The 13,952-nt window shown below is 51.0% G+C and overlaps 1 protein-coding gene across 1 annotated transcript in view; it reads left to right on the top strand.

Annotated features, from left to right (window-relative positions):
• The window catches only part of GLB1 (galactosidase beta 1), a 90,191-nt gene extending 76,249 nt beyond the window's left edge, over positions 1-13,942 (top strand). Inside the window, exon 16 of the mRNA XM_029241988.1 lies at positions 13,650-13,942. Within this exon, the coding sequence (XP_029097821.1) occupies positions 13,650-13,892 (243 nt within the window). The 3' untranslated portion in view covers positions 13,893-13,942. The remainder of the gene's footprint in view (positions 1-13,649) is intronic.
• Positions 13,943-13,952: the final 10 nt, after the last annotated feature.

The following is a 13,952-nucleotide window of genomic DNA, read 5'->3' as shown; positions in this document are numbered from 1 at the left end:
CAACCACAATGAAATACCACTTTATACCCACTAGAATTGCTATAATAATGAAAGATGGACAAGAACAAATGTTGGCAAGGATGTAGAGAAATGGGAAACCTCCTACATTGCTAGTGGAAATGTAAAATGGTACAAACACTTTGGAACACAGTCTGGCAGCTTCTTCAAGGGTTAACTATAAAATTACCATAGGATTCATCAATTCTACTCCTAGGTAGAGACATAAAACATATGTGCACACAAAGACTTACATGCAAATATTCGTAGTAGCATTATCAAAATAACCAAGAATTGGAAATAATTCAAAATGTCCATCAACCGATGAATGGATAAATAAACTGTGCGATATCCGCACGATGGAATGGTATTCCACAGTAACAAGGAGCAGACTACTGATACAGGCTACAACGTGGATGAATCTGAAAAACATTATGCTAAGTAAAAGAAGCCATCATAGGAGGCCACATATTGTATGATCCCATTTGCACGAATCGTTCAGAAAAGGAAAATCTGTAGAGACAGAAAGTAAGTGAATGGTCACCTACGACTGAGGGTGGGACTAGAGAATGACTGCAAGTGGGTATGGGATTTCTTTTTGGGGTGATGGAAATGTCCCCAAATTAAATTGTGGTGATGGTTGCAAAATCTTCTTAAGTTTATTGAGACTCGGTTTATGGCTGAAGCATATTGTGTTTCTTGATGAATATAACTCCGGAATTTTAAGCTCTACCATCCTCTCTCTGGCCACATATTTCTATCCCTCAAACTCTCATGCCTCCCAAGCCTACTCTTGGATCTCATGGATGACCTGAAGCTCCACCATTAAGGCCGCAGTTCTTCCCTATCCTGCGTAGACATCACCACCATTTTTTTTTTTTTTTTTCCGGTACGCGGGCCTCTCACTGCTGTGGCCTCTCCCGTTGCGGAGCACAGGATCCGGACACGCAGGCTCAGCAGCCATGGCTCACGGGCCCAACTGCTCCGCGGCACGTGGGATCTTCCCGGACCGGAGCACGAACCCGTGTCCCCTGCATCGGCAGGCAGACTCTCAACCACTGCGCCACCAGGGAAGCCCAACCACCATTTTTTTAAGGGCCATCAATGCACTGACCCCCTTGCCCTTCCACTCTGTCTCCTTGATCATCCTCCACTGGGAGTGGGTCCACCATTGGCCTCTGCTGGTTCACCAGTAACTGAGCAGCCCTGGGGGAGCCACTCTGGCACATTTGTCAGGGCCACGTTCCCCTCACTCTCTCCAAACTCTGGCGGTCCCAAGTTGCCCAGCAGTCCTGGGCCTCTCTCTTCCCTGTCCCCAGCAGGCCTTTATGACCCTCATCATCCCCCTTAAACCACCTTCCTCTTCCCCACCCCCTCCGCTGAGGACTCACCCTCCTTGACACTCTCAGGTGGGGCTCCTTTGTTCCTCAGCTTCCTGTCAGACTTACCTCTCTGCCTCCACCCTCGCTTCCTGCCCAGTGGCCTCTAGGAGGAAGTCTAAGCTCCAAATCCCCCTCCCACCTCTTTCCTCCAAGCCGAGGTCCTGTTCTCTTTCTCCTGCTGCATTTTGTCAGCCTTTCTGTCTTCTCTGCCAACTCCCGTGTTGCAGCCCAGAAGCGATATCCAGGGCCTCTGCGACCCAGAAACAAAACGAAGCCCTCCCCGGATCTTCCCACGGGAGCACAAGCAGGCTCGTTCTTGTTCTCTTGCTCCCTGCCCACCCCCGGTCCTTCCCCCCTTTTCCTCTTGGTGTCCTCTGTTCACGCTTTTTCATTCCCTCCCTCTGCCCACCGGGTCTTCACGACGTCAGGACTGGCATTAACTCCTCTCTGAAACCTTCCTAGACCCTCAGTCCCCCTTGATCCACCTCGTGCCCCGCCTGGACTCAGCTCCATGATGCTTCATCACTCAGGCTGGCGCCCTGGTTTCACCCACTGAGTCATAAGTTTCACGAGGGGCATTTCTTTAAGTGTCCAGTTTATTCTGTGTCCTCCCTGGGCCTGGCTGCTCTGTAACTGCTTTCAGGTGGAAAGGGGGAGTTGCCTGTGTTGCTGGGTCCCTTGAAAGAAAGCACGTGAGAGGAGTGTAGGCCCTTGGGTGGTCCTGTTGGTGAAGAGGGGCTTGGCTGGTGCTCTGGGTACAGGGCCAAGGCCAATGAGAAGACCCAGCACAAACCATTGCTCACCAGGTGGTGTCAGTTTAGTGCCTTAAGAGAAACAACCTTCAGGAGATGCAAAGTAGAAAGAGAACATTATCTGTCACAGGGGTTATGAACAGGGCTAGGGGGCTCAGATGGAGCTTGAAACACACCTGAAAGATGGATGGTCCTTCATCGGAATAGGAGGCTTTGTCAAGGAGGGAATTTCAGGTGAAAGAATAGTAGATGCAAAAATGAAGAAATGGGGCCTCCCTGGTGGCGCAATGGTTGAGAGTCCACCTGCCGATGCAGGGGACGCGGGTTCGTGCCCCGGTCCGGGAGGATCCCACGTGCCGCGGAGCGGCTGGGCCCGTGAGCCATGGCCGCTGGGCCTGCGCATCCGGAGCCTGTGCTCCGCAGCAGGAGAGGCCACAGCGGTGAGAGGCCCATGTACCACAAAAAAAAAAAAATTAAAAATTAAAAAAATTTTAAAATGAAGAAATGGAGAAGCATAGGATGTTTTTGAGGTCAAGGGGTTTTGCCTTGGCCAGGTCATAGAAGTGTCACACCCAGGAGTTACTGACCCAGGAGTTTTGCTCGGCACTTAAGAGACATTATCTTCCTAATCATGAAAGGAGGCCCCTGTGGTAGGATGTCCTGATAGTGTCTCCAGTTTGCAGATGAGCAGGTCGAGGCTCAGAGACCTCAGTATCGTGTGTGAGGTACAGACATGGTGGTGGAAAGGCTCCCCAGCCCCAGGTCTGTCTGACTTGAAGGCCCACACGAAAAGGCAGGCAGCATGTACGGGGCCTCGAGGGCCAGCTGGGAGATTGTGCTAATTATCCAGGCAGAAGCTCTTTACTTACTTAGTCAGTCTGATGGATTTTCTGCACCGTCATGCTCGAAAAGTACGTGTACACACAATATTTATGAATGTGTCAAGGGGTTTGGAACCCCAGAAGTCCATCTAATTTATATGTCCGATCAAAAATGGGTACACAGGGCTTCCCTGGTGGCACAGTGGTTGAGGGGTCCGCCTGCCAATGCAGGGGACGCGGGTTCGTGCCCCGGTCTGGGAAGATCCCACATGCCGCAGAGCGGCTGGGCCCGTGAGCCATGGCCGCTGAGCCTGCGCGTCCGGAGCCTGTGCTCCGCAACGGGAGAGGCCACAACAGTGAGAGGCCCGCGTACAGCAAAAAAAAAAAAAAAAAAGAGTACACAAATGTTCACAGCAGTAGTATCCAAAATTATCCAAAATCAACCAAAAGGTCGAAAAACCCAAATGCCCATCAGCTAATGAATGCATAAACAAAATCTGGTCTACTCACATAACGGAAAATTATTTGGCAATGAAAATAAATAAATAAATAAATAAATAAAATACTTATCGATGTTACAACATGGATGAGCCTTGAAAACATGTGCAGTGAAAAAAGCTAGTCACAAACCATACATACAGTATAATTGCATGTATATGAAATGTCCAGAACAGGGACTTTCCTGGAGGTTCAGTGGTTAGGACTCCACGCTTCCACTGCAGGGCGCACAGGTTCCATCCCTGGTCGCAGAACTAAGATCCTGCATGCCGCACAACACAGCCAAAAAAGAAAAAGAAAAAAGAAAAAAGAAATGTCCAGAACAGGCAGATCTCTAGATATGGGAAGATCAGTGGTTGCCTAGAGCAGGGAGAAGGGGGTATTGAGGGGAGATGGGGAGTAAATACTAAAGATTGCAGCGTTTCTCTTCGGAGTGATAGTTGCATAGCTCTGTAGTAAACTAATAACCACTGAATTGTACACTTGAAATGAGGGAATTGTATGATATGTGAATTATAACTCAAGAAAGCTTTACACACACAGCTGCAAAAAGGCCCATCCACAGGCTTTGTGGACCTGGGTTGCACTGGTCTGAAGGTCAGAGGACATACGTCTTTCATACATAGGGCAGAGCATGTGTGTTTTCTGTTATTTTCCAGCGAGCAGTGGTCCCTGTTGCCAAGGACAGTCCTGGGCCAGCTCCTGAGGTTCTGAATGACCAGCAGATGCAGAACAGACAGATCCCACTCCCGACAGGGCATGGAGTTCTGACTTGGGGAGAATGAGCACTTTGGCAGATCTGGGGGTGCGTTGGGGATGGACTGCCTGAAGCCTGGGCCGTTTCCAAGACTCTGCCTCCAGGCACTAACCCCGCTCCATCCATCTCCAGCAGGGAGGACCTGTCAGGCCCCTGTCCCAGCCTCTTGACTTATGCTATTCACTTGCTGTAGAGAAACTACCTTGATGGAGTGAATGAAGTCACTGATAAGGGTGATTCAGGAGATTAAAAAAATCACTTCTGATTACTCAGCCTTACTTAAGTCAGATGTGGATTTCTCGTTAAATGCCCAAATGTCAACCGGGATTTCAGTGGGAAGCGGTCAGGCATGTTTTGCTCCATCCCAGAGACACAGGCCAGTGCTTTGTCCGCACAGAGCTCTCGTCTGATGCAAACTCCCCGCAGTAGGCACTGTTCTTCAGTGCTCCAGCTGGGTCAGATGTGCCAGACCTAAGATGTCGTGCTCTGCCGCTGCAGTGACGTGTGTGCTGTTTATCTCTCCTTCAGATGCGTGTGGATAATCTCACATGAATATCCTGTGTAGCCTTCCTGCATTTTTTTTACCACTCGCAGTACATCTGGGTGGCTAGCAAAGCCTGGCAATGAGAGGGGTGGGATAACTTCCCGCTTTTCCTCTACCAGAATTAAGCTTTGAATGTTAAGAATCAACATAGAATACGGACAAAAAGCAATTTTATTCTTTAAAGGCAAACATTCCCTCTTTGAAGATGTAAAAAAAATCACAAAATAAAAGAATTTATAACAAAGAGCTGACAGAAATCCCTTCTATTTTGAGACTCTTTTTTTGCATCTTGCCTTTGAAATTTCCAGCTCTCTAATCAATTGGTCTTTCTGGTGACCAGGCCTATCCGGAGGCCTGGTCACCAGAAAGATGATGTGATTAGAGGGTTGGAACTTTCAGCCCCACCCCCAATCTCTAAAGCCAACATGGGGGACTGGAGATGGAATTCTATAAAAACTCTAGAACAATAAGATTCGGGGAGCTTCTGGGTTGGTGAAAACATTCAAGTGCTGGTTGGTACACCTGGGTGGGAGGTACACCTGGACAGGAGGTGCACCTGGAGAGGGCTGGGAGCTCAGCCACCCTCCTACCGTGCCCTATGAATCTTTTCCATCTGGCCATTCCTGAGTTGTAGCCTTTATAATAAGCCCATAAATATCTGTAAAATGTTTTTCTGTGTTCTGTGAGCCATTCTAGCAAACTATTGAACCTGAGGAGGGGTGCATGGGAACCCCCAGCTTACAGCTGGTTGTTCCGAAGCAGGATTCCAGAGTTTGGAGCCTACACAACTGGAGGGATGGAGCTGCCAGACTCTGAGAGGGGTGGCTGAGCAGCACAGGTGGGGACCGGAGGCCCTATGTTGAGCATGTTCAGTCTCAAGTACTTCCTGTTCATCCAAGAGGAGCTGTCTGCTCTTGGCCACCAAAGCCTGCAACACAGCAAAAATGGAAAGCTGCACTCAGTACATGGAATATTGTCATCTCTGTTTCCAGACCCAATGGCCATACTCTAGAAAACCTGTCAGTCTTGAGTCTATATGGATAATTCTGTACAAATGGGGAGGTGGGGTACAATGTAAGTTAAAGGTGTGCTTTCGGTGCCTGTCCCAGGTTTGGGGCTGTTAGGAAAGGACCCAACCTGTAGAACTGACTCTGAGTGGAGGACGATGGGGAGGAACTCTGCTCCCACACTCCTCGGAAACCGTCCCCACCGAGGCCACCAACACGCACATAGTGACACCCCAGACGTTTCTCACTTAACGTCTTGGCAAGTAACGTCTGACATAGGTAACCACTCCCTCCCTTGAAGCTATCCTGACGTCTGTGACCAAACTTCTGGTTTCCCTCCCTGTCTTCATTCCTCCTCAGGCTTCTCTTTCTGTGTCTGTGTTTCAGTTCTCAGGACTTGATCCTGGGCCCTCTTCTTACATTTTCATGGGAGGTCATCCTCACAGATGTGCTGGTAACACCCAAATTTTCAGCTTCAACTCACCACTTTTGAGGACCGGGAACACCACATCCAAGCACCAGGGTGGACCAGCTACCGGAGGCCTCAGAGGCACCTCCCACCCGATACATATAAGACAGACCCTTCCTCCTCATTCCCCTGAAACCTACTCTTCTGCAGGAGAAGTGGTCCAAGGACAAGGAAGGAAGCTGGACTTTAGTGCAGCAGTGGTGGGTGGGTGGGGGGGGATGGAGAGGGGGCCCAGCTGTGGGAAATAATACCAGCCGACTCATCATGGAGCACTCCCTGCCCACCAGCCACTGTGCTGAGTGCTCACCTGTGTCCTCTCACTGTCACTTAATAACAACCCTGAGAGAGGCACGGACACGACAGAGGTAGCCCTAACGGGATTTGGTGACTAATTAGTGAAAGAGGAACTGACTAGTAGAGGATGATCCTACTCTTGCTAAATCGGGTTCAGTGACATCATTTACTTTACTAAAAAGCAGCCTGCTACTGCACCTTGAGGCCGTGGAGATGTGTATCAGTTAGCTTTTGCTGCTTAACAAACCGCCCCAAACTTAGTGGTTTCAAACCAAAACCATTTATTTAGGTCCTGATTTGGAGCGTTGGCAGACTGGGTGGTGGTTCTTCTGCTGGTCTCAGATGGGCAGGGCCTTCTAGTCAGGGAGGAGGCCCTCCTCCTGGGGGCTGGCTGGCTGTCTGCTGAGGCCACAGAGATTGGTCCACATCTCTCTCATCATCCACCAAGCCAGCCCTGGCTTGTTCATATGGTGACTGGCAGTGTTCAAAGAAAGAAGGCAGATGTGCAAGGTTTCTTAAGACCCAAGCCAGAATTCACATGTCACTTCTTCCCTGTTCTTTGCCCAAAACAAGTCACTAGGCCAGCCCCATCCAAGGGATGGAGAAACAGATTCTACCTCCTGATAGGGGAAGTTGCACAGAATTGTGGCTATTTCTGCAGTCTGCCATAAAGTCTTAGCAAGGTTTGACCCTACTTTCATTCTGAATTTGATATTTTTTTTCAACTTTTTTTGGCCTGATTTACAGTTATTCTTACCCCCGACAAAATCTACTATTTCCACCTCATTCGTTGTTTCTAGTCACAAGTCCTGTGAACTTGGAAACTACATAATCAGACTCCTTTGCACAAATATATATTAATTTAGTAACAAAACTTGTAAGAATTGTGTGTAAACAGGAGTAAATAGGCTCTGAGTGAAGGAGGGTCTCCTACAAATTTTAGTGCATGGACTTTGTAACAAATAGTATATGGCTGCCTGGAGGTGCTTTTCACTCACCAGTTCCTAGCCTCATTCCAGGCGCGTGAGAACGCGTGAATGACTCTCGTTAGGTGAGATGCTTCATAAAAAGATCAAGCAATGGTGGCACTCTGGGGGAGTTGAGAAGGAAGGAATTTATCTCTGGGGTTTGCTGAGAGGAGGAAGTGACTCATCTTTTAGGCTAATATTCTACGTTTTCATGGCTTCGATTCTATCTGGGTCCGTCCCAAAATACAGAGAAACCATAAAGTTCTTTAACATTTTTACTCTTAAGACCAAGGAGGAAGCAAAGGATTTGTATCAGCTGCAGACCCCTTGGGGTCTGAAGGAAGGGGAGATTTTGTTTTTCCCCTGTGTACTTCATGGAGGTTTATTTAATGTCTTATCTCTCACTATTTTACCCTTTCTTTTCCATTTTTTTTCCCTCCCAAGTTAGCACCATAAATACTCATGAATTGTGTGTGGTGAGAGCCTTCTAACCTTGAGAAATGAAACTTTTTCTTTTCCATGTTAAGTCCTCCAAGTGTCTAAATATCTTTTTCCAGAGTAGGACAGAGTCGACATTCAACCCAAGTTTGCTGTTGCTAAAGGAACTCCTGACCACATCTGAAAACTTTAAAGCTATGACTTAAACCAGGATTGACTCTTTTATTTATTTATTTATTTTTGGCTGTGTTGGGTCTTCGTTTCTGTGCGAGGGCTTTCTCTAGTTGCGGTGAACGGGGGCCATTCTTCATCGCGGTGCACGGGCCTCTCACTGTCGCGGCCCCCTGTTGCGGAGCCCAGGCTCCGGACACGCAGGCTCAGTAGCTGTGGCGCACGGGCCTGGTTGGTCCGCGGCATGTGGGATCCTCCCAGACCAGGGCTCAAACCCGTGTCCCCTGCATTGGCAGGCAGATTCTCAACCACTGCGCCACCAGGGAAGCCCCAGGATTGACTCTTTTGCTTTGCGTTCTTATCAGAGGGTTCTATTAATCTAGAGAATTTAAAACAGACAAGCAGACACATGTCTGTCTGACAACACAGAGTAGGTCAGGCACTTCCTATCCGTCATTGGAACTATTACCACCTTGGTGATAATAGCAGAGAGCTGGAGTCAGCCAGGGGTCAAGCCGTGGTCAGAGAAAGTCAGCCTTTGTCATGGAGATATTTCAGCTGGGACAACCACGGGAAGCCCCAGAAGCCACTGGGTTCACTCTACAGATGCTCCACCTCAGTGAGGCTCCCTGTATTAATTAAGAGTATGTCTACTTTTAGGGACTCCCCTGGCGGTCCAGTGGTTAGGACTCCGTGCGTCCACTGCAGGGGGCATGGATTTGATCCCTGGTCGGGGAACTAGGATCCCACAAGCTGCATGGAGCGGCCAAAAGAAAAAAAAAAAAGAGTGTGTCTACTTCTAGATCACATGTGCCTACTCTCCCCTCCACCAATAATTTCAGCATTACTTTTAAAAGAGAAACAAAAATCAGAGTGTAGGGCTTCCCTGGTGGCTCAGTGGTTGAGAGTCCACCTACCGATGCAGGGGACATGGGTTCGTGCCCCAGTCCGGGAAGATCCCACATGCCACGCAGTGGCTGGGCCCGTGAGCCGTGGTCGCTGAGCCTGCGCGTCCGGAACCTGTGCTCCACAATGGGAGAGGCCACAACAGTGAGAGGCCCGCATACTGCGAAAAAAAAAAAAAAAATCAGAGTGTATATGTTTGTTTGTTTTATAAGTTCATTTATTTCATTTATTTATTTTTGGCTGCGTTGGGTCTTCGTTGCTGTGCACGGCTTTCTCTAGTTATGCGAGCAGGGGTATACTTCATTGCGGTGCACTGGCTTCTCATTGCAGTGGCTTCTCTTGTTGCGGAGCATGGGCTCTAGGCACGTGGGCTCAGTAGTTGTGGCTTGTGGGCTGTAGAGCGCAGGCTCAGGAGTTGTGGCACACGGACTTAGTTGTTCCGGGGCATGTGGGATCTTCCTGGACCAGGGCTCAAACCCGTGTCCTCTACATTGGTAGGTGGATTCTTAACCACTGTGCCACCAGGGAAGTCCCAGAGTGTATATGTTTTTTAAAATCGATTTTTTTTTAAGTTTGACTCTTTTAAAGTGTTAATCAAGGGGGAAAGCAAATATTGCATTGTTCTTCCAGTAAACAATATTCTCTAAAATTCTTTAGCTGAGAGCGGAGGGGCATGAAGTATCTTTGAGTAGGGCTGAGTCTCTCCCCAGGCAGAATTATCCTCCAGTGTTATTTACTGAGTCAACACTGGTGTATATTGAATGTCTCTCTGCTAGGTGCTGAGAAGCTCTCCCTGAACAAGACAGACTCAGCCTTTTCTTTCATAGAGTCTCTGCTGCAAATAGCTGATAAACCAGTAATGAGACAAATGACCAAAATTTCAAACACTGACAGTAACTAGAAGAAAGAAATTAAAGGGAGAGTGAGTGATGGAATGGAAGGCCCAGAATTGAGGAGGGGATGACATGCTCCTTCTCTCCAAGGAGGTGATGATGGGGTGGAGACTTGAGGGATCTGAAGACTTCAGGTGTGAGGGACAGTCTTGCAGGCACAGGGGATGCTTGGTGCACAGGTGAGCAAGCTTGGCGTGCGGAGTGGGGAAGTGGGGAGCTGGGAGCAAGGGAGAGAGGATGTGCCTGTTGGCCACTAAGGAGATTAGAAGCAGAAACGTGTGAAAATTGTCTTATTTTTATGTGGCTGCTGTGTGCAGCCTGGTATCTAGAGTTAGAGGAAGTCCGGGGGCCAACCTGGGGGGGGGCAGCTGCAGGAGGCTGGGTCAGCGCTGCCTGGGACGTGCTCTGGAGGACTGGCCATGAGGGTGGAGAGGAGCGGGGACACCGGACTGATGATGGAGTGACGGCCGTTCGCTCAGCTCAGCTGTGCTGCCCAGCACGGCAGCCACTGACCACGTGTGGCTCTTTTACGCTTACATTTGAATTAATGCAAAGTGAAGATTCAGTTCCTTACACCAGCCACACCGCAGGTGCTCAGGAGCCACTGTCAGGGCACACAGCTGGCATCGCCGAGCTCTCCATCTCTGCAGACAGTTCTGTTGACTAGCGATGCCTCGGAGCTGTGTACCACGACCTGTGCTTTCCCAATCCTTCATTCCTCTCTCTTGGAAGGGCAACCAAGCCATCACAGGCTTCATCGAATGTCCACTCTGTTAAGGACTGAGAGTAGAGGGGAAGTTTGTCCTGAAGACTTTCATAGCTTTGGAGAATTAACCAAAACCAAAGACAGTGTAACCCTGGGTTTTGGGAACGTTGGGGGGAAGGTGCCAGGCAGGATGCCTACGTGTTGGAGTCACTTGGGCAAGTTAAAAGACAAGAGTCCAGGGACTTCCCTGGCAGTCCAGTGATTAAGACTCCACGCTTTCACTGCAGAGGGCACGAAATTGATCCCTGGTCAGGGAACTAAGATCCCGCACGCTGCGGCACGCAGCCAATAAAAGAGTCCGCGTGGGAGCTGAAGGCTTAAAATAGGCCACAGGTGATAATTTGCGGGAGAAAAGAATAACTAGAACAGGGCTTCCCTGGTGGCGCCGTGGTTGAGAGTCCGCCTGCCGATGCAGGGGACGCGGGTTCGTGCCCCGGTCCAGGGGGATCCCACATGCCACAGAGCGGCTGGGCCCGTGAGCCATGGCCGCTGAGCCTGCGCGTCCGGAGCCTGTGCTCCGCAACGGGAGAGGCCACAACAGTGAGAGGACCATGTACCGCAAAAAAAAAAAAAAGTAAAAAAGAATAACTAGAACAGATCGTGCAAATGAAGGAGAATCAGGAGAAAAATTGTATCACCTTTGATGTGCAGCTAGGAGTGACAATTGCGGGTTACATCCCTCGGTCACAGAGTAGTCTGGGAAGTGGGGCCACCACGAGTGTTCGCTAGTGGGAGTTGAACCTTCCAGAAACATGGGGGTAACTGGAGAAGTGAAAGTTGGAAGAAGGACCAGACAATCAAAGGCAGAAACGCTCATCACCCTCCCGATTTGGTCCAGTCGGCTTCTCTGCGGACTCCCAGAAGCAAGTGGTACCCTGGGAAGCTCACGGGAGGCCTTTGGGGCTGTTGTCTGTGCAGTTACTGCACTGTTGGTTGGCAGGGCAGCGTTTAGGAGGATGAGCTGGACCTGGACCAAGGGTGAGCTGAGCCCACAGGTGCCTGGTTCTGTCAGTTCCTCGTTTAACCGTGAAAACCCCCAGCAGTGTCCCGGCTCCCTTCCACCTTCCAGTGTCAAGCAAGTTGCTCCTTGCTCGGGGAGCGTTCTGCTCCCAGGGCCCCTGCTCGCTGCACCCTGTCTCCTTGCCCGGGTGAGTTGTATCCCCTAACCCTGGAGGGAGCCAGGGGAGCCTATTTCCACCCTGCGCTCCCAGGTCCCAATAACCGACACAGGGGACTCAGGACCCGGTCCCCAGCTTCCAGGTGGACATGCCCGGTGCAGCACGAGGGATGTGAGGGGGTAGCATCTTAGAAGGGACTGACCCTCAGCATAGTCGTGGCTGGGATGCAGTGTGGAGCCCCTGTCGCCCAGGCCAGCCGTTGTGTGCTACTCACCGAGCCCTCTCGCACTCCCCCTTGGAGCCCATCGTTCCCCCTCGACCGCAAAAGTCAAGTTCTGCTGTTCTCTAATACTGCGGAAACGGGGCACTGCCAGATCTTCAACTGATAAAACCTGGTGAGGCTGTCATTGCGTGTACCTTCAGGATGGATGGAGATAGCATATCCCGTGGTAAAAACAAGAGTAAAATAATTCTGAGAATTGTGAATCTGTCACCCTTTTTCTAAATGACTTATCCCAACAGACAGGTGGCTTTCCATCACTGGCCTCCTTTTGTGGACCTGTGGAGGCCAAGATCTTTTCACTGTGCTTGTGTGAGGGGTGCTGTCACGCCATGCTGACCACGGGCCAGGCACTGCTTCCTCCCACCCTCACTGTCCCCGAGTACCAGAGTGGGGACCCGCCCAATGTCACACAGCCAGTAAGTGGCAGGAGTAAGGTTTGAACCCAGGTAGGAAGCTGACATTGAGGGGACACCTGGGGTTAACCAGGTGAGAACTGAGTAGCTCTGCAGCTGGGTCAGGGCTGCAGGTGGCAGCCAGGACTGGGCCTCCAGGGTGTCCCCCAATACATGTGGGCCACCGTGGGAGCGATTTTTATACTTCTCCCTCCCTCCCTTCCTTCTTCCTTCCTTCCCTCATCCTCTCCCACGTATTCTCTCTCTCCCCACTTGCTCTGTCGTGTGTGTGAGATCTCCCCTCCTTTGCTCTCTTTCTGTGTAACAGAAGGTTCCATCTATTCATCCAACTGCTAAGTCCCACCTGTGAGCAAATCCTAGCTCCTGCCTAGAGGCTGTGCAGACACACCTGCACCTGGTCCCTATTCCTGAGGACTTTCTCCTCCCTCTCAGTTTTGTGGTGGAAGCAGCTTCTCCTACTCACGGAAGTCGTCTTTGCAGCATGTAGGATCCCCTCTGCTCCTTGAAGCAAGTCCCCACTCTCACTCTGATGCTGGTGTGAAAACTGCCAAAACACAGCAGGAACACAGACACCCGCCTGGGCGGCCCCCGTCTCTCCCTCCGCGACCTTCACATCCTTCTAGAGGACCTGTGTGTCCCAGGCTGCAGGCCCCGTGCTTATCTCGTGCACAGAGGCAGCGAGGTCACCACCTGCCTGGAGGAGGGGAGAATAAAGAGAGAAAGCTCGTCTCCTTGAGGAGGCAGGGAGGCAGCTGCCTACAGAGGCGCCAGGCAGAGGCTGGTGTGTGCCGAGAGGCACCTGACCCCCACCCCGCCCTGGACCCGGGACGGAATCCAGTAACTTGGTGCATCTGCCACAGTGTCATCCAGTGCTGATATGTGTGGTGCTGAAGCCAGTCAAAGGGACCAGACACATCTCTTCCTGAAGCAGGGTGGGTACCAGGGGCAGCTTTTGTGGCTTCTCCCACCCAGCCCCTGCCCGATTTGGCTGGACATCTCGGCAGGATGCTGGACCCCACGCTGGCCTGGCCTGGCTCTGGGCCTGACCTGTGGCGGGAGAGTTCCTTTCTGGGGACACTGCCCGCCTCCCCGCCCCGGCCCCCTTGCACCAAGGCTCTCGCACTCCCCAGAGTGGTCAGTGCAGCTGGGTTGATGGTTTTCTCTCTCTCCAGGGTCAGGTGTGGATTAATGGCTTTAACCTTGGCCGCTACTGGCCAGCACGGGGCCCCCAGATGACCTTGTTCGTGCCGCAGCACATCCTGGTGACCTCGGCCCCAAACACCGTCATCGTGCTGGAGCTAGAGCGTGCGCCCTGTGGGGACGGTGGCCCAGAACTGTGCACTGTGGAGTTCGTGGACAGGCCGGTGCTCGGTGCAGCCAAGACCCACAGCCGTGTCCCTACAGACCAACACTAAGACTCATGGCTGGACCATGTGTGATGACGAGGACTGCGACCCTTTACCATGTGTGATGAC

This window comes from Monodon monoceros, unplaced genomic scaffold (assembly GCF_005190385.1).
Source record: "Monodon monoceros isolate NGI ecotype Baffin Bay Population unplaced genomic scaffold, NGI_Narwhal_1 Super_Scaffold_3, whole genome shotgun sequence".
In the NCBI taxonomy this organism is placed as follows: domain Eukaryota; kingdom Metazoa; phylum Chordata; class Mammalia; order Artiodactyla; family Monodontidae; genus Monodon; species Monodon monoceros.
The sequence above is the reverse complement of the archived record's forward strand: the minus strand, read 5'-3'. Positions and strand labels throughout refer to the sequence as shown.